The sequence below is a fragment of the Bos taurus genome, chromosome 4 (assembly GCF_002263795.3).
Source record: "Bos taurus isolate L1 Dominette 01449 registration number 42190680 breed Hereford chromosome 4, ARS-UCD2.0, whole genome shotgun sequence".
Taxonomy (NCBI): Eukaryota; Metazoa; Chordata; class Mammalia; order Artiodactyla; family Bovidae; genus Bos; species Bos taurus.
In genome coordinates, this window is record NC_037331.1 from 16,038,800 (window position 1) to 16,061,145 (window position 22,346).

Sequence of the window (22,346 nt, forward strand, 5' to 3'; positions counted from 1 at the left end):
ATACCCATAAACTACTCTTATATTTAAATACTGCTGTAGCTTATTCAGAACCATAGAATTAGATACCTATCCTTTGAAAACTGTTTTATTTGAGTAATTTCCATAAATTGATGTCAGTTATCTATTTTTGTTTGAATTATATTTTGCTAAACACTAATATTTAGGGCCTGTGATTAAATTTGGGGAACTTTTATTCATTTCTAATCAACAGTTCCCCAAATTTGCCTAATCATATACATCACTCAGGGAACTTGTAAAAAACTATCCACCTCTACCCCTCCTGCTCCCAGACCTGCCAAATTTAGACTCTACAGGGAACAAGGCTGAAATCTGTTTTTCAGGAAGGTCCCAAGAATGCCTCATGAGCTATATGTTTGAAAAATAGCTGTGCCCTTGTTGTATTCCTGATGATGTTAGAACTCTTCAGACCCCAATATTCCCTTTTGCCTACCCCACTCCTCAGTGACTGTAGGCTTTTTTCTGTTCTACCCCACCTAAGAGATAAGGCACGTCCCCACCAACCGCTGTGGCCCTCGGCAGTGAGTCCCCACTGCAGTGGTGGTAGACAGCATCAACCATCTTGGGGAGGGAGGTGATGGAGCAAAGGGATAGAAGTGTAGTCTGGAAAAGTCTTCCCAGAGACTCCCCTTGACAAGCAGTTGTAGAAGACATTGGTACCTCCTCGAATGGCCATGTTCAACCTCCTTTTTGCTAAATAAAATTTTTCTTTCCCTTCACTCTCTTATCGTCCCTTCATCCTGTAATGGAAGGGAAAACACTATTCTATTTTTGTCAGACTTGTGCTGTTGATCAAATCCTCTACTGCCTCATAGAAACTAAATCTCTTAATCTTCCTCATTCAAACTTTTTCTCTTTTGGCTTCCATTAGCCCATCAATAGATGTTTCTTCCCTATTCTTTTTAAACTAAAGCTTTTTATACTTGTTTGGACTCCACTGAACCTCAAGATCTCATTTTACTTCATACCTTATGTTTATTGTCAAATTTCTCAGAAAGAGAACTCTATATTAGTTGCATTCATTTTCTCACCATTCTCATCAACCCAACTGTACCCTGGCTCCTGCAGAGCCACATTTTATGGACACTGCTGGTGTGAAGATTACCAGTGATGAGATCCAATGATTTTCCTTAGCCCCTAACATTCTTCTCCATCTAACAGCTTTTGACATTGCTGATCACCGCATCCTTCAAAAAAACACTAATCAACTAGTGATCATGGAATTGTAAGGACAGAATCTTATTCAAATAATTGAAACAATAAGGGGAAGGGTAATTTAAGACCACAGAAACTCTTACAGAAAGTGTAATATCACTGCACCAAGCTTAGAATTAGGAACCAGAAACCTATCATGCATGCTAAGTCGCTTCAGTCATGTCTGACTCTTTGTGACTCCATGGACTATATGTAGCCCTCCTACAGTCTACATGGATGTAAACCCATGGACTATAGGCTCCTCTGTCCATGGGATTCTCCAGGCAAGAACACTGGAGTGGACTGCCATGTCCTCCTCCAGGGAACCTATCAGTAAGCAATAAAGTTTTAACAAATTCTTGGGCACCTGCTGTATTCTAGGCACTGTGTCAAGTGACCAAGTAGTGAATAGAAGAGACAAGGTCTCTGCCTTTAGACACTTTACAATCTAGTGGAGAAGGCAATGGCAACCCACTCCAGTACTCTTGCCTGGAAAATCCCATGGACGGAGGAGCCTGGTAGGCTGCAGTCCATGGGGTTGCTAAGAGTCAGACATGATTGAGTGACTTCACTCTCACTTTTCACTTTCATGCCTTGGAGAAGGAAATGGAAACCCACTCCAGTGTTCTTGCCTGGAGAATCCCAGGGACAGGGGAGCCTGGTGGGCTGCCGTCTATGGGGTCGCATAGAGTCAGACACAACTGAAGTGACTTAGCAGCAGCAGCAGGGAAGGCTTATATCAACAGGTAAACAAATATGTATTTACACTGTGTAATGAGCTCTACAGATGAAACAAACTGACCTTGTGATACATTATTATAGGTTATTACTCGTACTCCTCAGAAAGGACACTCTAAAGACATGGCAGTTAAACAGATCTGAAGACTGTGAGGGAGCCAGTCAGGGAAGCTGAGAAGCCGGATTATGGAAGGAGTGTTTTAGGCTGAGGATACACGTGTGAAGGTCCTGCAGGGGTGTTTCAGGGGAAATGAAAGAAGGCCACTGTGGCTGGAATCTGAAGGGTGGGGGGAGAATAGAGCAAGGTGAGGTTGGAGAAGGAAGCAGACCTTTAAAGCTATTTAAAGGAATTTGGATCTCAGTGCAAAGTAATTGGAAGACATCAAACAGATTTAAGTAGGGAATAAGAGGGTCCAGTGTAGTTCCAAGTTTACCCTGACTAATTAGCAGAAAACAGATGAAAGGTGGCAAGGCAGAAGGTAGACCAGTTGGCAGCTACAACAATAACTCAGGCAAGAAATGATGGCAGTTTGGATTAAGGTGGTAGCAGAGGAGATGGATAGACCTGGATGGATTAGGTGTCTGTTCATGAGGAACAAATAAAAGGACCAGCTGATGGGTTAGAGTTGGGGAAGGAGAGTGGAAAAAAACAAAATCAAGAATGTTGCCTGGGTAGTCTTGCTTAGAGTAACTGAGTGGATGGTGATACCATGTACTGAAGTGGAGAAAAAATGAAGATAGGGAGGGGAGGAAAGGGATACAGAAATTTAGAGTTTTAGTTCTATTTCAGATACATTAATTTCATATATTCATGGAGACTTGACATGTCATATAGGCAAATGAGTACCTGGAAACAGAATTTGGAGGAAGTGTCTATACTGTGGAGATAAATTTGGGAGTTTGTTACCATTTTATAGCATTTAAAGCTATGGGAAGGACATAGATTACCAAGGAGGTGAGTTCATAGAGAAGAAAGCAGAGAATGGATCCCAGTTTCTAGAGGCCACTAGAGGAGGAAATCTTCCCTGGTGCCTCAGAGGTTAAAGCATCTGCCTGCAATGTGGGAGACCTGGGTTCAATCCCTGGGTTGGGAAGATTCCCTGGAGAAGGAAATGGCAACCCACTCCAGTATTCTTGCCTGAAGAATCCCATGGACAGAGGAGCCTGGTGCGCTATAGTCCACGGGCTCGCAAAGAGTCGGACACGACAGAGCGACTTCACACACACACACAGAGGAGGAAAAATCCCTGAAGGTCACTAACAGCAGTGGTTAGAGAAGTAGGAGACAGATCAGCCGACAGAAGCAATTTTTTAAAAAAGAAGTTGAACCTGACCAACAGTGTTGAAAACTGCTAAAAGTTGGAGTAGGAGGCTAAGGTTCAAGGAACACCCACTGGGCCTGGCATTAAGGAGGCTGCTGACAACACTGATTAGCAGTTTCCACTGGCATGGCCTGAGTGAAAGTCTGAGTCGAGTAGATTTAAGAGCAAATCTGAGTTAACTTGCCGACATCTTTCTCAAGAACAGTTATTGTGAAGGAATCAGAGAATTAGTACTATAGATGGAGAGGGACAGCATAAGAATCTTTTTTTTTTTTTAATGTTGGGATAGAGCATATTCATACATAGTGGATGGTGTGAAATGGCAACCCACTCCAATATTCTTGCCTGGAAAATTTCATGGACAGAGCAGCCTCGCGGGCTGTAGTCATGAGGTTGCAAAGAGCTGGACACAACTGAGCACAGATGCATACATGTTCAGGATAATCAAGAATCTGATGATTTACAAGAGGAAGGGGAATTACTGAAGAAACGAAGCCCCTAAGAAGGAAAGAGGGGAAGGGATTTAAATCACAAGTAGAGGAATGGGTTTTGATAGGAGAGGAGAAAATACCACTTTTAACAGAAAGGAAGGTCTGGTCCAAGTGCCAAAGGATTTGTAGATTTGATGGTAGGAGTATACTGGAATTGTATTAGGGGTAGGCAGGTGTGGGGATGGTTTTAGAACATTGAACAAGTCATTATGGGAAAATAAACATACTCTCAGTCTCTCTCTCTCAGGTCACCTGTTCTCATTTCTATTTTCTGCAAGTCACTTCATTCTTTTCTTTCAGAAGTCAGGTTTCTTCCGCTTCTCCATTTCTGTGAAAGAAGATGGCCACCCCATGCACAAGTCTCTGTGATCACCCAGTTCATGCCCTTAATAGGATCACTCAGTTCATGCCCTTAATAGAATAACACTGTATTTCTTAATTCCAAATTTCCAGGGGAGAAAATTTGATTGGTCCAGGTTTGGTCAGTTATCGAACTCAGGTCAAGCCAGCCATGGTCAGAAGAACAAGGTCACTGTGTACAAACACAGCTGTCAGGCCTAAGCCCTCTCTGTGTTGGGGGAGGACTAATTCTTAGAGAAGGGGTTGTGAGCTCCCAGATCCCCAGAGGCATCTACCAAACATCCTCCGAGACCCCAAACTCTAATTAAGAAGTGCTTCCTAGTTTTGCTGTCTTTGGTTTGTTTGTTTACATATCCTCCTCCACTAATGCATAATTTCCCCACATTTTGTCCTTAATCCTCTTTTTCTTTACTGCTATACTTTGTTCCCTTGCCAACTTCATTTGTGTCCATGGCTTCAACTACAAAATGTGCATGGATAACCTCTCCCAGACCCCAAACCAAACCTCTGTTCTTCTCAACTATCATTTAAAAACTGTCTTTAAGAACTCTAAAATATTCTACCCCCCACCCCTTGTATCGATATGAGATGATGAATGTTAGCTAAACTAGTTATTGTAATCACTTCATAACATAGGCAAGTCAAGTCTTGATGCCATAACCCTTAAACTTATACAGTGCTGTATGTCAATTATATCTCAATAATACAAAGGAAAAAACTGTCTCCCCATGAATGTCCTCTGGTTCCCTTATTTGTAACTGAACTCATTATTTTTTCCCAACCCTACTCCTTCCCTTGGCTCCCTGTTCCTATTAAAGCCACAACTATCCTCTTAGGCATCCAAGCCTGAAACTTCAGGGCTGTCTGACCTCCTACTTTCAAGGTCCATCAGCTGAGAAGGAGTATCACTTGCACCTTTTCCCCCTCTGCATGTCCCCTCTCACTCCCCTAACTCTTGTTACCTAAACTTCCACAGACTCTTCTCAAAGTCTACTATCATCTTTCAGTTTGCAGTCTCCATCCAAATTGTAGACTCTTTTTGCATTAATCTTCATAAAGCCCAGCCTCTTTCATGTCCTCCCCCCCCCAATTTAAGAATCTTCAACAGCTCCTCTTGCAAACTCAATAAAGTGCAACCTCCATGACATGTCATCAACAGACCAAGCCTTATCTTCAATCAGTCGAGGCAGGCTGCTCGATCATCTCCTAACACATCCTCTGTTTTCCTGGTGACAAGACTTCTTCACACTCTTTCCTGAAGCCGTTCCTCAAAAGTGATCTTTCCCTCCCATTACTTCTATTTGCTTTATCTGCATAGCTCCTATGGAAGCCATGCTAGTTTAGACATGGTTTCTCCTTTATTTGTAGAAATATCTTTTTGCCTCTGCTGCTGCTGCTGCTGCTGCTGCTAAGTCGCTTCAGTCGTGTCCGACCCTATGCGACCCCATAGACGGAAGCCCACCAGGCTCCCCCATCCCTGGGATTCTCCAGGCAAGAACACTGGAGTGGGTTGCCATTTCCTTCTCCAATGCATGAAAGTGAGAAGTGAAAGTGAAGCCGCCCAGTCGTGTCCGACTCTTAGCAACCCCATGGCCTGCAGCCCACCAGGCCCCTCCATCCATGGGATTTTCCAGGCAAGAGTACTGGAGTGGGGTGCCATTGCCTTCTCCATTTTGCCTCTGATGGATTTCAATTTACCAAAGTGTGAGAACAGGTGCAGCCCTTACAGAGTATACAACAGTGTCTTACTTTGAAGGTATTTAAAACAACAGTGTCTTACTTTGAAGGTATTTAATAAGTAACTTGATGAGGAGTTACTAAGGCCTGATGCTAGTAGTATTGCTATTAAATCCTCATACAGGCTTATTAAATATATTAATATGAACCTTTTCAATAGGATATTGGGGAGGCCACTGGAACTTATGCATTACAAACATTTAATAATTAAAAAAATTTCTCTGCTGATGAATTGATGGCCCTTTAACAACAGTCATTCAACACACTTATGTGGTAAAAAGTAAGCTTCAGCCACATAGGAGGAAATTAATCAATGACAAATTTTAATTACTCTAAACTCTTATTGAAAAAATAGTACTGTGATAATCAAGTACAGTCTTTTCATAGGATCACAATTGCTCTCATATATTGTTGACACTGTGTTTGGAACTAAAACAAATGAAATGTCACAGCAAAGAGAGAATATTTCCAGTTTCCTGGTCCCAAAGTCTATTTAGCCTCTGAATGTGCTGGGTTTGTAGAATATAATCTCTTAGTTAAATGATAAAATCCTACTTACATATACCAGCTTAGGGGATGTGCGCCTGGCATCATAGTTGGGGACAGGAATTGCTTTGAAGATGAAAGCTGAAAAACTGGTGGTCCTCCTCACTATTTTCTATCCAGGTAATAATAGTTGCATCCTTTACTCTTTTGATATTTACCAGTTAAAAAAGAAAATATCCCTGACTTTTATTGCTTCTTCTGAACTTTTAAAATCCAAAGCATAAGGGAAAATCCCTTGACATTAGTCTTAGCAAGGATTTTATGGATATGACACCCAAAGCACCACAACAAAAACAGAATAAACCAGTGAAACTACATCAAACTAGAAGGCGTTCTACACAGCACAAGACACAATCAACAAAATGAAAAGTCAACCTAGATCACGGGAGAAATATTTGCAAATAACATATTTCAATGGGAGTTAATACCGCAAATATACAAGCAACTCATATGAAAGCAAAGAAAGAAAGAAAAACACAACGAACAATCCACTTAAAAATGGGCAAAGGATCTGGGCAGAGATTTTTTTCTGAAGAAGATATTCAAATGGTCAACAGGTACATGAAAAGGTGTTCAACATCACTAATCAGAGAAATGCAAATTACAACCACACTGAGCTACCTCCTCACTGTTAAAGTGGGTATTATGAAAAAGACAAGAAATAATAAGTACTGCTGCTGCTGCTGCTAAGTCGCTTCAGTCGTGTCCGACTCTGTGCGACCCCATAGACGGCAGCCCACCAGGCTCCCCTGTCCCTGGGATTCTCTAGGCAAGAACACTGGAGTGGGTTGCCATTTCCTTCTCCAATGCATGAAAGCGAGAAGTAAAAGTGAAGTCGCTCAGTCGTGTCCGACTCTTAGCGACCCCATGGACTGCAGCCCACCAGGCTCCTCCATCCATGGGATTTTCCAGGCAAGAGTACTGGAGTGGGGTGCCACTGCCTTCTCCGAATAAGTACTGTGGAGGATATAAAGACTTAGGAACCCTTGTGCACTGTTGGTGGGACTGTAAATTGATGCAGCCACTACTTAAAACATTACAAGTTACTAAAAAACTTAAAAATAGAACTACCATATGATCCAGCAATCCTACTTCTGGGTACATAGCTGAAGGAAATGAAATCAATCTCTCCAAGAGATATGTGCACTTCCATGTTTGCACTATTTACAGCAGCCAAGATATGAAAACAACCTCAGTGTCCATTAATGAATGAACGGATAACAAATGTGACATATATACACAAAGGAGTATTATTCAGTCATAAAAAGAATGAAATTCTGCCATTTGTGTCCACACAGATGAACCTTGAAGGCGTTACAAGAGAAGTAAGTCAGATGGAGAAAGACAAACACTATATGATCTCACTTATATGTGGAATCTAGAAAAAAAAATCCAAACTTGTATAAATAGAGAACAGGAACAGGGGCTGGAGGGCAATGGGTGAAGATGGTCAAAGGTACAAACTTCTAGGTATAAGATGAATACATTCTGGGGATATAATGTGAGGTATAGAGGTTATTTTTTAACAATACTAAATTGAATATTTAAAAGTTGCTAAGAGAATAGATTTTAAAAGTTCTCATCATAAAAAATTTTGTAACTATGTGAGGTGATGGATGTGTTAACTAACCTTATGATGTTATTTTCCACTAAGTAGCAAATCATTACATACCTTAAACTTACACAATGTTTTATGTCAATTACTTTTGCTGCTGCTACTGCTAAGTCGCTTCAGTCGTGTCCGACTCTGTGAGACCCCAGAGATGGCAGCCCACCAGGATCCCCTGCCCCTGGAATTGTCCAGGCAAGAACACTGGAGTGGGTTGCCATTTCCTTCTCCTTATGTCAATTACATCTCAATAAAGCTGGGGCTGGGGGGAAGAAACAAAGTAAGATGATTATTATTTTCATGAAATGTTCCTTTCTGCTTAAATATATGTATTTTTCGGTTCCCTCACACAGGCCTCTTGAGAATAACTGCTCCCAATAGAGAGATAGAACTAATTACATATCAGCAGATGTCATTCTCTAACTGATGCTCCTCAACTGGCCTCTGTCAATTTCAGTTGGTTATTTTTTTCTACAGATTTCAACTGCCTTTTCTCCATTATCAATTTCATTCTCCACTTTCAACATCAGATGAGCCTACAAGAGCCACGAGGACTAGTATTTTTTACTCTGCCTTTATAACGATCACAATACAAGATACGCTTTCCTTTTGAATGCTGGCCCCAATGTGAGTATCTGTATAGTTTACAGAAGCCACATGGAACATTTTTCTACCTTGTGGCTATGCCTCTACAACAGTGATACACATACACTTGTTATTGTCAATTTTGTTTTCTGATGGAAGGTGCAATTTAGTCTTTGGAACAAGCACTGATTAAAATTTGCTACCCTTTTAAAAACATTGAGCAAATATTGTCTACCGGGTACCAAGCACTACTATGGAGATTCAGCAATAATAAAACTGATAAAAAGTCTTGCCTTCATGGTATATTCTGCACGGACAGAATAAAAAATAATTACAATATACAATGTGTGGATGGTAATCTGGGAAAGAAAAGTATGACAGAGAGTAGGGACCATCTCGGGGTGCTTGCAATTTTCAAAAGAGTTTTCAGAAAAGCTTTCATTGTGAAGGGGATAACATCTGAGTAGAGACCTGGGGGAACTGAGGGAGCAAGCCATGTGGGTAACTGGGGCAAGAACTCCTCAGGCAGAGAGAGCACCTAATGCAAAGGCGCACGTAGGCTGTCACAAGCAGTAAGGAGTTTTACTGTAAGCATCTGCCAGGGACAAATATTCAGGCAAGGCTCTTTTTGTTGTTGCTATAAAGAATCCACCTACAAGAGAGTTTAATCAGCTTAAGCTGAACATCAGTGCAGATCTGTTTAGTGTTTTCTCTCAGCCATGACCTCATTTCTAACGCTGACAGCTTGGACTGCCTCTTACATTTGGTTGGGCCTTGGATGCACAGCCTGGCAAACGTGGACGAAACTAGAAGAGGGGGGTTCTGGTAGCTCTGTAGGCCCGATGGTTATCTCGTTCTCTTTTCACACGGGACTGCATATTAATCAGACACAGCCAATGATTCCAAGTTTTAATGTAACCTAATGGGTATTGCAGCCCATTACCATATATGAATCAAGAAGTAAGTGTAACAGAGTTCTACCTCAGATAAGCTAATGGTGAGACCTGTTCCACGAATAACTAAGACACAGGTTACTGAGGACAAAGATGTTTCCTCTGCCACCTGATTGTGCTTTCAGTGGTGTCTCCTTCCAGGCAGGACAACACAAAAAAAGAGGTTATCATCAATATTAACATTTACAGAATTTACAGGGATTGTTACACTTATATTCAACAAACAGAGATAATCCATACTGGGTGTATGATTCCATACCTAGCACAGTCTGATAACAACAATGCTCTTCTAGCCTAGAAATTCACACTTCCTTCTAAGGGGTTTCCAATTTACTGGGGAGTATGTTTTCCTAAAACTTAAATTTATACCCTTGGAGCCCACTCCCATCCTCACTAAGAAGAAAATGCTATTAAGACCTCAACATGTGGACATTTGAAAGCAGATGCTGGGTTTAGTTTATTTTAGCCCAGCTTTCATTTGTTTAGAGACTCGATTCTTAACACATAGAGATCCATATTTATTTCATGAGAACAAAGGTTTAAGAGATGACCAAGCTATCTTTAGTAAAGAGGTGACTGAACATCTAAATAGGTCATGATGACTTGATGACTTACCAGCAACTAAAAATAGTATTTTAAGATCATACTAGTTCTCTTTGTGTGTCATTTAGATTTGTTTTGGATATTTAACTTGGTATGATAGTTTTGAACAAATACAGAAAGCCTTTAAAAGGTATGTTGTTTTAGATCCAAATCAAGTATTGATTGGAAAAGACCCTGATGCTGGGAAAGGTTGAGGGCATAAGGAGAAGGGGATGACAGAGGATGAGATGGTTGGATGGCATCACTGACTCTATGGCCACGAGTTTGAGTAAGCTCTGGGAGTTGGTGATGGACAGGGAAGCCTGGCGTGCCGCAGTCCATGGGGTTGCAAAGAGTTGGACACGACTGAGAGACTGAACTGAACTGAAGTATTGATCGTTATGGCTGTGGCTTGGTATAAATTTAGAATTATTGTAATCTAAAGCATTGAGTTTGTTTCCAGAGATAACATTTCTATAATGAAACCATGCTGTAATCAAATCAACAACTTGGACATTTTCCAGCAATTTTTAAAAAACTTTATTCATTTTAATCTGTCAATTTTTGTTCTTGATATTCCAAAAAAGTCATCAGAAAGAAGCCATTTATCATTCTTTTTCCTCATGAAGGAATTCAATTTCCTAATGAATGAGGAAATCTTTTATTTTAGATGGAAAAAAATACTACAATAGGTCAATTATACCAAATTTTAAAGAGTAAAAATTTTACTGTATTCATAATTAATATATTATTCTGGAAAGCAAACATATATGAACACAGTGGTGATAATAATAGTATCTACGTTGTGGATTATAGAAGGATTGAAGGCGTTAACACATACAACAGTCTTAGAACAATGACCGACACATGAAATGTTCAATAACTGTTCACTATTATTCTAGTATGTGATAAAGTGAGGAACTATCAGCAGTCTTAATGGGTGCAATTCTTGCATTTTTACAGAAACCGGGTATACTTTCTTTTCTGAGGACACAAGGAAGCTGAGAAGGATGGCCCCTCTAAGTGAAACTGATCTCTGCATTTAGTGCCGAAAATCAGAGGAAGCGTGTCACTGTGGGCAGACACCAAGAGTAGATCAATCTGACCCCCCAGTTATGCTTTTCTTATCTCATGGAAACTAAGGGAGGTTATCTGATTAGACCCATCAATCAATTGTTCCTTAAGGTTTAAGCAGGAACAATTTAGGGGTAAACTTAGGTTCCTGGTAGTCATCTAAAATCTTTGTATCCCTTCAGTTTCACTGCAGAATAAAAACGAAATTTACCACAGTGTATTGTTACATCAAGTCTGGTACTTACTTCTCCCAAGAGGCCATCTGCTTCTGGGAAAGACAACAGCGTACCCTCCATTAATGTATTTAACTGATGGTGTAATGATGTACAACTCCTTGTTGACTCTTGCAATTCCAAGTTATTATCTTGGAACAGAAGATTTGACTCTTTTCACTCCATAGGTTAACTGTAAAAGTATCCACTCAGTGTTTAATCCAACTCCCATACATTGCTTCTGATGCCCTGAAGTTCTTTCGATTAGTCTGCTCGCTGCAAAACCTCAGATTACTAAAGTCAGAGAGAAAGGGATGGATTCTAAAACATCCCACTATCAGAACAGGTGTACTTGTAAAGTCAAATTTGCCTGATGTATCCTCTGTCTCATATTGTACAATCGGCCCTGGAGGGTGGAGCCCTCGTAACCTGCTTCCTCGGGTGTACGCGTGTCTGTGGGTGTTGGGGCAGGACACGTACGGACCCACTCTCCCAAAGCAGCCCAATCAAAGTCCCCCTCTCACCTCAAAGGCTGTCAACTCTCACGCCCCTCCTTGCGCGCACAGCCCCCTCCTCCCTCTTCCACCCCTTCATATCCCGCCTCCAGAGTAGGACACCCACTTTCATTGGCAGATACTCCTCTCACTCCTATCCTGAAACCAATCACTACAGCGTTGGTGGAGAAGGACGGAGCCAATGGGAATGCTCGTTGCGGCAGCTGCCGGTCCCGAGCGCCGGGAGGCGGTGCCGGGGGCGGGGTACGGCTTAGGGGTTAGTTGCCTTTTGGAGTGAGGAGAGGGCAGAAGCGGCGGCGGCGGAGGCGTTTGCGGTGGCGCGGCTCCGCGGAGAGCCGGGCACCTCGAGGCCCTTTTCCCCCTACCCTGGTCCCCAGAAGCAGGGGTCCAAGCCCTCTTTGCAGCTACCGGCCTCTCCCGCGCGTGCAGCCCCGCGAGTCGGCGTGATCCGGCCGGTTGCCCCTCTCCCCTGTCAGCGCGATGCCCGGGGCGGCGGCGGCGGCTTCGGGCTCCTTGCGGCCCCGGCCGTGACCGCCACAGCGAGCCCGGCCGGGCGGTTGGGGCCGTTGGACGTTTGTTTTCGCAGCTTTCCCCTCCCCCTTCGCCGAGGCGGCGGGGGTGCGCGTTGGGAAGGGGGAGCCGGGAGACTCCTCCCCCTCCCCGATACCCCCGCCCCTCCCCCTTACACACTCGCACGCACTATCGCGCCGGCTCCCACACGCTCGCGCGCCTCCCGCTCCGCGCCTCGGTGTCGGCCGGCGTCGTCCCGGGCCCGCGGAGCCACCATGTCCACTGCCGCCTCCTCTTCCAGTTCCTCTCAGACCCCTCATCCCCCGCCGCAGAGGATGCGGCGCAGCGCCGCGGGTTCCCCGCCCGCCGCCCCCGCCGCCGGCAGCGGGAACGGTGCAGGCGGCGGCGGCGGCGGCGGTGTGGGCTGCGCCCCAGCTGCGGGAGCCGGCCGGCTGCTGCAGCCCATCCGCGCCACGGTGCCCTACCAACTCCTGCGGGGCAGCCAGCACAGTCCCACGCGCCCGCCCGCCGCCGCTGCCGCCGCCTCGCTGGGCAGCCTCCCGGGGCCCGGCGCGGCCCGCGGCCCCAGCCCGCCCAGCCCGACGCCGCCGCCAGCCGCGGCCCCAACCGAGCAGGCGCCGCGGGCCAAGGGCCGCCCGAGACGGTCCCCCGAGAGCCACCGGAGGAGCAACTCACCTGAGCGACGGAGCCCCGGCTCGCCCGTCTGCAGAGGTAGCGAGCCCAACCCTTCCGTCCTCCCTGGCTACGTCTCCCTTCCCCGACGGTGCCCTCCGTGGAAACTTCAGCCTCTCCGGGCTTCTCTTTGCTAGTGCATTATCGAAGGTGTGAAAGTGGCTTTGGGAACCTCACCCCTCTGCGGTCGCTGCGGGGCTCGGAGGAGCGGACTGCAGAGCAACTTTTATTTGACCCTTCTGCCTCCCCTTCAGCTTTTATCTACCATCACACGCCTGCATCGAAAGGTTTTTCAGTTTAAGAGCTGATTAGCTCACTCCTGTGTTTGCTGTTTGTAGTGGGGGAAGGAGGAGCTGGGTGAAACACTTTAAAAAAACACGCACACCAACTCCGGCAGCAGATAAGGTGGTGGTTGTAATCTCTACAGCCTCTTTGTGCTTTCCTACAAAGTTCCCATAATGTGTCTATGCCTACCGGGGTAATTTTTTTCTTTTTTGGAGGGGTGGAGGCACTAGTTATGATGTAAGGATATCCTGTTGGGTGTGTAGAGGGGACAGTTTTGGATGTGCAATTGAAGTGTATAGTGTTTGGTGTTTTTTTTTTTTTTGGTCTCCTTTTCTCTACTTTATATAGTCATATGCATCTGGGCGGTACTGCACTGAAAACAGTTTATGCCCAACTCAAGACTTGCATGGTAAATTTCTGAGGACCTATTTGTGGAGTGTGCTTACTTTTTTTCTTCCATTTGTAAGTACACTTAACAGTTCAGTTCAGCTATTAAAGGATCTCGAGTTTCTTTTCTGTTAGTTGTCAAAGGCAATGGAGACCTGGTGGATGCTGTCGGCTTCCCTTAATGTTTTGTGTTCTGGTGTGGTTTGGTTTATCTCTAGGGACATAGTGCATGATCTAGTTGAGTCCTGGGGGAGAAGAGGGAGATAAGCCAAAACAGGGATGTAAAGCTCATAAGGAAGAGAGGAGTAGTAGCTCATGTGATTAGATACCGGGTTAGGGTTACAGATGCTGCTGCTTCTGCATTGTGGAGAGACCCTATCATACCGGTAACAGAGTGGAAAAATCTCTGCTTGGGAGGAAAACATTGTGGAGCTCTGTATGGTGTTTTATATGGTATGTGGAATTTTTTTCATGGTGTTTTCTCGATGAGGGTCTTAGACTTGGAGAAAGTGATTGTGTTAGTAAGATAGACTGCAGTTTGGGTGTTTTTGTTTTAGTGTTTCGGACCTGTAATTTGCATGTTGCTAAGGCCCTTGTTTTCAGACCACTTGATGGTGAAGGCAGGGTAGGATGTAGTGCAGTGGTATGTGTACAGGAGCACCAAGAAACACATCCTGTAATCTGTATGCACCAGAAGGAATTTGCTCCCCTACTCCTCCCCCAGGTCAAGCCAGCTGCAGAAACTGACATCCTCCAGCAAATCCTGAATGAATGAATGAAAACAACGTGATCGCCCTAATAATGACCACAACTGAACACACATCTTTGGCTGTATTTTACAGAAAAGGCCACCATTTTCTAACAGATTAATGCCATATGCGACTCCCTTGCTCATTTTCTAGAACTGTATGAAAGGAAAGGTAACAGAAAGAAAAGACAGCAGCAGTTACGTACATTTTTGAGTGATTTAGCTTCAACAGTACGTCCATTGGGTTTTGGGACTTTCTTTTAAGGACTAATATGAGAGCCATAAAATAAGCACTGCAGAAAGATTCTGTCCAGAGGGTTTTGTGGGCATAGTAAGAGTAGTTTGAGCAATTGCTGCAACAGTATGATGGCCATCTACTACCTCCTCCCCTTTTGCTGATAACCACTAACATCTTACAATAGATTGTAGTACAACTTGCTTTTTCTGCATCTTTCAAAAGTCTTAATTGATTAGGAATTACAAGGTCCATCATCAAGTAGTTTTAATAAAATTTGTGACCAGACTTAAACTGTCCTCTTTGTTGTAGTACGGCACATCTGAGTTTAATGCAATTTTAACACAATCATGATGAAAACACTTCTCTGAGTCTGGTTGTGCAGGAGACAGATTTGCATCATCAGAGAGCTTGTACAGGGACTAGAGGAGGCCTTTCTGTTGGTTTTAACATCAAGTGGTTTGTCAGTTTCTTACATTGAAGTGATTTTGAATGTAGGCTCTTCTGCCCCCAGTTCCCTGATGATATTACGTTTATGTCACTTCTCCACATCCCGCCTTACTCCTCTCTACTCAAGTTAAAACTATAGAGCTAATCTTTTCTGTTTACTTTGCTATTTAAAATTCATACTATGAACAGTTGAACAATTTTTTCAAACGATTATCTACTCAGTTTCTTTTGAATTCTGCAAGGTTCTGACTTCAGTGGATTTTAGCCTCCACAGGTCAAGGCTCCTCCCGCTGCTGCTGCTGCTGCAGACACTGACATCACTATACTGCATGAATGAAAAACAACACCGTGCTCCATTGCTTGCTTTCCACCTCCTTCCTTTTCTGCACACTCCTGTGTGCGTGTGTGTATTTAAGACGGTATTATGCTGCATTTAAAACTACATTTAAAAATGTTAAATTAGGTAGCTAGTGGCTCAGGGTAGGCATTTAGTATAGAGGCATATTGTTTACAAAAAGCTTCAAGTGCTATGAGCATTTAGACTAGAGGTGACATAACAGCATTCGGTATTTTTTTATCTGCACTGGTAGCTATGGAAGAAAATACAGAAGCTGTAAACAGTTTTCTTTGTAGTTGTTTTACCAAGAAGTTATGAAACAACATGATTTCTAAACATGTTAGATCATTATTATCTCCCTCTGAAACATTCTTAATATGCATTTATAGGGTTAAGTCTAGAGTAATAAATGATAATCAGATTATTTCACAAGGCTGAGAAAAGGCTGAATTATGTAAATAGGTACAGTTTTAATATGATATAATTTATAAAATTTAGCAAGAAGATGTTAATTTTCTTTATTTTGTAGGATAGTTTTAGATAATTTAAATGGCTGTCATAATAGAAGATACATAAATCTCCAAACACCTTACTTTCTACAAATATCACCAAGTTTTATAAATTGAAACTATCTTGTTTATGCATATGGATCATATTTTTGTTTGCATTTTTAAAAATTTTAGTTTGCATTTTTAAAACTTCAAAGCTTGTTATTTATATTCATTTCTTTACTTCTGCCATTAGCAAAATGTCACCCTCCCCCTTGTTTAGTTCTGAAGGGTCTTGAAGTGGTGAATGACAAGCTACTGAATGCATCCTCAGGCTCCCTGTGATGTGTTTGTAATAGATGTAAAATCATAAAGTATTATGCAAATAGTTATTTTTTGTAATGGTAATATGTAAGTCTACCTTCGAGATAAATAGAACAACTCAAATGAGAATGTAACAGGATGTTAGTGTTAAAATTAATGATCTTAGAAATCATGTGTAACAGTGAAAAGAAAATAGAATAAATTTGCTTCATTCTGAAAACGTCATAAAGCAAAACCTATGGGCTCAAAAACAGAACAAATACAGTTTTACTGTTCAAGACAGTAAGTAGCAGTTGCACGTCCTTTTGTGGTTTTTTGTAAGGACTGAGCATTGAGATGAATTATAAATTCTAAAAGATATAAAGACAATTGCGTTAGAGCACTCTGGATGTAGAATACTACTTATTTTTAAGGGTACCAAACCTAATAACAAAAACATGAAGAGCTTATAATTTTATATATTTCCTGCTATGGAAAACAGCATGTGTTAATTCCTGATTTAACATAATAGATTTATTTAGGCCTAGTAGTCTAACAGATTATTAACTCTAGAGTGAAATTTGATAAGAATTTTTCATGAATGCTTGAGAGCTTTATTGTTTTATACATTAAGAAGTTATTCTATTTAAAAGAAAATACAAAGCCAACTAACATATAATCCTGAATGACTGCCTTCAGAGTGTGTGTGTGTGTGTGTGTGTGTGTGTGTTTAATCAGTCAATTTGCTTTCAGTTTATCTTTTCATTAAATTTCCCCTGTTGAGTCATTTTTAGTGCTGTGCTCAATTTGTAGAATTCCAGCATTTTTAATTACATTTTCCCCCCATTTTAAAGATATTCAGACATTCTCTTATTATAAAGTTACTTCTCAGGCTAATATTTTTGAAAATTATGGTCCCCCACTCCTGTGCCCCCCACTTTTAAAATTAGTTTTCCTAGAGTGCTTAGATCCTTGTTTCAAAGCTTTCTTATACTAGACTGAAAAATATACTGACAGTTAAAGCTTTGACTTTTTTCCCTAAAGAGATAGCTTTCAAATACTGATTTTGGGGAAAGATTTTTAGCTTTTGAGAACTACACTAAGTATCAGCAGCATTCATTAATTTTTCCCATTAATTATGGTACATAAAACTTCTACATCAGTGGGTCAATAGCAAAATGGATCTGAGTGAATTTATAGAAGTTTTATATTCTTAAACTTTTTCATGCTCAAAGATTACATTCCTCTCAAATAACTATTATTCTAAGCATATTGAATATTGTATACACCTAGTGTTACAAAAGCACCTTGATCAGTTTAACTGTATGTAAAGTTGTGTGTACATATATTTAGCTAAAAATTACTTCATTATTTACTTTTTACAGAGGACATTTCATTCACCACAGTGTATGTTTCCTCAAGGATTTAATGCAAATTAGGATTTATATATTGGGGAAATGTTGAAGGGTAATGGTATCCTTGTGATTTTTATTTGTGCTAATGCAGACTAAATGTGAAGAAGAAAATAAAGGAGTAATTGGGCTACATGGCAGTGAATAACAATGGAAATAAATGGCAATGTTCAACGAATGGCTAGTAGGAGAGGATTTTTCTTAAATCTGAAATTTAAAACATTGCTAAAAGCCCATTTTATCAAAGCTTTCACATGTAGCTAATAATCTGCCAAGACGTATCTACTGATGACTTTGTTATTCTTAATTTTAGTTTAGTCTTTTCTCCAGAGTTTAAATCCCCTGATAGGATTTTCCTTAGCACCTGTCTGGGGTTTGTGCCTGCTGCTGCTGTTTTTTGTCTTCAATATATAATTTTGTTCTCTTATTAAATGTCTAAGAGACCAAATCACTGTGCTGTTTCTGTCCTGTGTTCTTTTTTAACAAGAAGTTGAGGTTATCTCATAATTGTCGCTAACTGGGTTTGCTTAAAGCAAGTGGAAGACAGAGAGCACACTATCATCCGTGATGTAAAAAACTTGAGAAACTGATGGAAGAGCCAGAAGCCATCTTGCTTTCCCTTTCTACCCCTCATCTGAGTCCCTGGAACTGACTATGACTTCATCACTCATCCAGCTTATTCTAGAAGAACAAGATTTGTGTTTATTCTGCAAAAAAATATATATATACACATATATGTGTGTACATAAAATATATATATGTGATACACACATATAATGGCTTTATAGTAATTCTGAAGAAAAGAGGATTATTCTTAATTATGAACAAATTGTGGGAAAAAGTATTTCATTTTTGTAGGAGCAAGCATGGCAGATACCTTTAAGCTGTGATGTTTACCGCAGGTAAATGTTACTGTGGCAGCTGGCTGGACGAGGCAAGTTCATGGATACCTCAATCTTGCAGGCTTAGTTGCTCAGTCATGTCTGGCTCCTCGCAACCCTATGGATTGTGGCCTCCCGGCTCCTCTGTCCATGGGATTCCCCAGGCAAGAATACTGGAGAGGATTGCCATTTCCTCCCTCCAGGGGATCTTCTCAACCCGGGGATTGAACCCATGTCTCTGGCATCTCCTGCACTGCAGGCAGATTCTTTGCCACTGAGATACTTGGGAAGCCCCAGATACCTCAATAACCTCTCCAATATTATGTTGTATCTCTAAAGATGTAGGTAGAAAGGAAGAAAACATGTGAGTGCTTAAGGCAATATATACTTTCATTCATCAAGAAAGTGGATTTGAAATCTAATTTTTGATTCTAGATGCGGTGTTCACTCTACAGGATTATCCTGTTGTTCCTAATTGAAAGAAGACTTTGATACTGGTCATCAGCTGTGACTTCTGAGCTGTAAAAATTACTAATGAATAGGTTTTCTGTTGCTTCCACAGCACTATTACACTGTGCTGGAGTATGTTTTGACATTTTCAGAATGTCTAAAAATGTAAGACCTAGGTTAGTGAATGTAACTGAAATAGAATATGGTTGGATTGGTCATATCTCTTTGTCACATAAAAGCCTGAGAATGTGTGTGTGAGTAGGAGTGTGTGTGTGTGTGTGAGAGAGAGAGAGAGAGAGAGAGAGAGAGAGAGCGAGAGAGAGAGAGAGAGAGAGAGAGAGAAAGAGAGAGACAGAAGTCAGGTATAAGTGACTGTGTGAGAAATCCTGGTTCCTGAAGGGTCAAGGATATGAAATTGGCTGTATCTGGCCTTGTGTACTTCTAGAATCTGTACTGTTTCTGAATTGTATTATAGTGAGAAGTACTTTTCCCCATGATTATTAAAAGTTAGTTATATGTGGTGATAAACTGGTAAATATTTCAGGAATCACTAAGCAGAGATTCTGGTCTCAGGTGATAGTCCCAGCAACTGGTGCTGGCTTAATTCAGCCCCTCACCCCTAAGAAGCTAATAGTTATCCTGCAATTTGTGGGTTTGAACTCTGAATGTTTGTAACTTAATGAAATGCCACTATGGTGTACTTTAATGATGGCTCACCAAAAATAAGGACGAGTTAAACTTGTGAGACTCATTATTGTGTGGGAAGACTGGTGTCCAAAATTGTCTTCCAAGATATTAGAATTAAGAAACTCACTAAACTTCTGGGTGTGTTTGATAACAAGAATGCAAAAACTGCTACAGATTTCTGCCTAGTGTCACTAAAGATCAAGTGTCTATCTCCTGTTGACAGTAATAGCCCCTTATTTAGCCAGTATGGTCACAGGTAAAACTTCACATAGCTAGCTTTTAGATGACTAAAATATTAACTATTTGGTGAAACAAAGGCTTTCTAAAATCATTATACAATTGTTTTTTTAAGCAGAACAAACAAAACCTCAATGAACTCTTTGTGGCTTAATTAGTTTTGTTAATACCTATGATATATCTTAAAATGATTGCTATAGATACTATTGAATATAAGATTGAATGAGCATGGCCTATTGCTGATCATATAAATTTGCTTTGGGAAGGGTCTTTTTTTCTGATAAATGTGGAATTAAACAGTGTGTGGCCCTATTTATTCCTTAATAGAATAACCTGGCTTTTTTCTCTTATCAAGTTAAAAACCAAAAAATTATTTTCCAAATGGTTCCATAAAAGAACCTTAGAAACAAAAAGGTATGCTGAAAAATAACTAGATTTGAAGTCAAGAGACTTGAGTTATTTATCCACTTGTAACGTTTGACTTACACTATGTCCCTAAATCTTCATCTTATTTTCTCTCTCTTTAAAATGAGTGGGCTTTTTAAGAGTTTAGTTGGGTAAGGAAAAGAGTCTACTATGGAAAGGAAAAGTAAAAGTAAGTTTATTAAACTAGATGATTCTTTTGAATTTTTAAAACTAGTTTTACTGAGGTGTAGCTGACAAAGTTGTATATATTGTAAGGTATACAGTGTGATGATTTGGTATACATTTACAAAGTGAAGTGATTACCATAATCAAGATAACTGCATATCTATCACCTCACAGAGCACCTTTTTTTTTTTTTTTTTTGATGTGTGATGAGAACACTTAAGATCTACTCTTAGCAAATTCCAAGTATACAATACAGTATTACTGACTACAGTCAACAGCTGTACATTAGTTTCCCAGAACTAACCTGTCTTACAACTTTAAGTTTGTACCCTTCCAGCAACTTTCCCCACCTGCCAGGCCATGGCAACCATCATTCTACTCTCTCCTGTGGATTACTTTTTAAGATTACACACATAAGTGAGATCACAATTGTTTTTTTCCCCGTGTATTTGTTTTTTTGTGTCTGGCTTATTTCACTTAGAAAAATATCCTCCAGGTTCATTTATGTTGTTGCCAATGGCAGGATTTCCTTTTTAAAAGACTGTGTAATATTCCGTGTGTGTGTGTGTGTACACATACATATATGTATGTATTTTCTTTGTCCATTCCGCCATGAGTGAACACAGAGGTTCTCCGTATCTTAGTTATTGTGGATAATGCCGCATTGAATATGGGAGTGCAGGTATCTTTTCAGGATCCTGGTGTTATTTCCTATAAGCATATACTCAGAGTGAGGTTGCTAGATTATATGTTTTTAAGTGTTTGAGGAACCTTCATGCTGTTTCCCAGTCCCACCAGTTTACTGTCTCGCCAGTGGTGTACGAGGGTTCTGTTTTCTCCACATCCTCACCAACGTGTGTTATTCTCTTGTCTTTTTGATAGTAGCCATTCTACCCAGTGTGAGATGGTATGTCATTGTGGTTTTAATTTGCGTTTCTCTGGTTAGTGCTGTTTGAGCACCTTTTCATGTGCCCTCATTAGCTGTTTATATGTCATCTTTGGAAAATGTCCACTTAGCTCCTTTGTCTATTATTTAATAAGCTTATTTGTGTTTTCTGCTATTGAGTTACATGAATTCCATATATATATTTTGGGTATAGCAAATGTATATATCCAAAATAGTAGGCCCTTATCAGATGTATGGTTTGCAGGTATTTTCTTCTGTGCCATAACTTGTCTTTTCGTTTTGTTAATTGTTTCCTTCGCTGCGCAGAAGCTTTATAGTTGCTTGTTTATTTTTGCTTCTGTTGCTTGTGCTTTTGGTATTATATCCAAAATGGCATTGCCAAGACTGAGCTTTTTCCCTACATTTTCTTCTAGGAGTTTGACGGTTCCAGGTCTTATATTTAAGTCTTTAATCCATTTCAAGTTAATTTTGTGCATGGTATAAGATGGGGTTCAGTTTCACTCTTCTGCACATAGATATCCAGCTTTCCTAGCACCATGTATAGAGAGACTATCCTTTTCTCATTGTATATTCTTGGTACCTCTGTCAAAGATCAGTTGACCATATATCTGTGGATTTTTATATCTGGGCCCTCTGTGCCATTGGTCTGATGTGTAGAGCCAGCTCATTGGAAAAGACCCTGATGCTGAGAAAGGTTGAGGGCATAGGAGAAGAGGGTGACAAAGGATGAGATGGTTGGATGGCATCACTGACCCAATGGACATGAGTTTGAGCAAACCCTGGGAGATAGTGAAGGACAGGGAAGCCTG

General features: G+C 41.1%; 1 protein-coding gene and 1 long non-coding RNA gene across 5 annotated transcripts in view; both read left to right on the plus strand.

Annotated features, from left to right (window-relative positions):
• LOC132345170 (uncharacterized) overlaps nucleotides 1–12,392 on the plus strand; it is a 35,991-nt gene extending 23,599 nt beyond the window's left edge. The window contains exons 2-3 of the long non-coding RNA XR_009494326.1: nucleotides 8,493–8,642; nucleotides 11,099–12,392. This is a non-coding gene — a long non-coding RNA (uncharacterized lncRNA). The remainder of the gene's footprint in view (nucleotides 1–8,492; nucleotides 8,643–11,098) is intronic.
• Nucleotides 12,393–12,652: 260 nt separating this feature from the next.
• GLCCI1 (glucocorticoid induced 1) overlaps nucleotides 12,653–22,346 on the plus strand; it is a 106,765-nt gene continuing 97,071 nt past the window's right edge. For all 4 annotated transcript variants that reach the window (XM_024990990.2, XM_059885796.1, XM_024990991.2 and 1 more), the window contains exon 1: nucleotides 12,653–13,178. In XM_024990990.2, coding sequence (XP_024846758.1) covers nucleotides 12,722–13,178 — 457 coding nt within the window. In that variant the 5' untranslated portion in view covers nucleotides 12,653–12,721. The remainder of the gene's footprint in view (nucleotides 13,179–22,346) is intronic.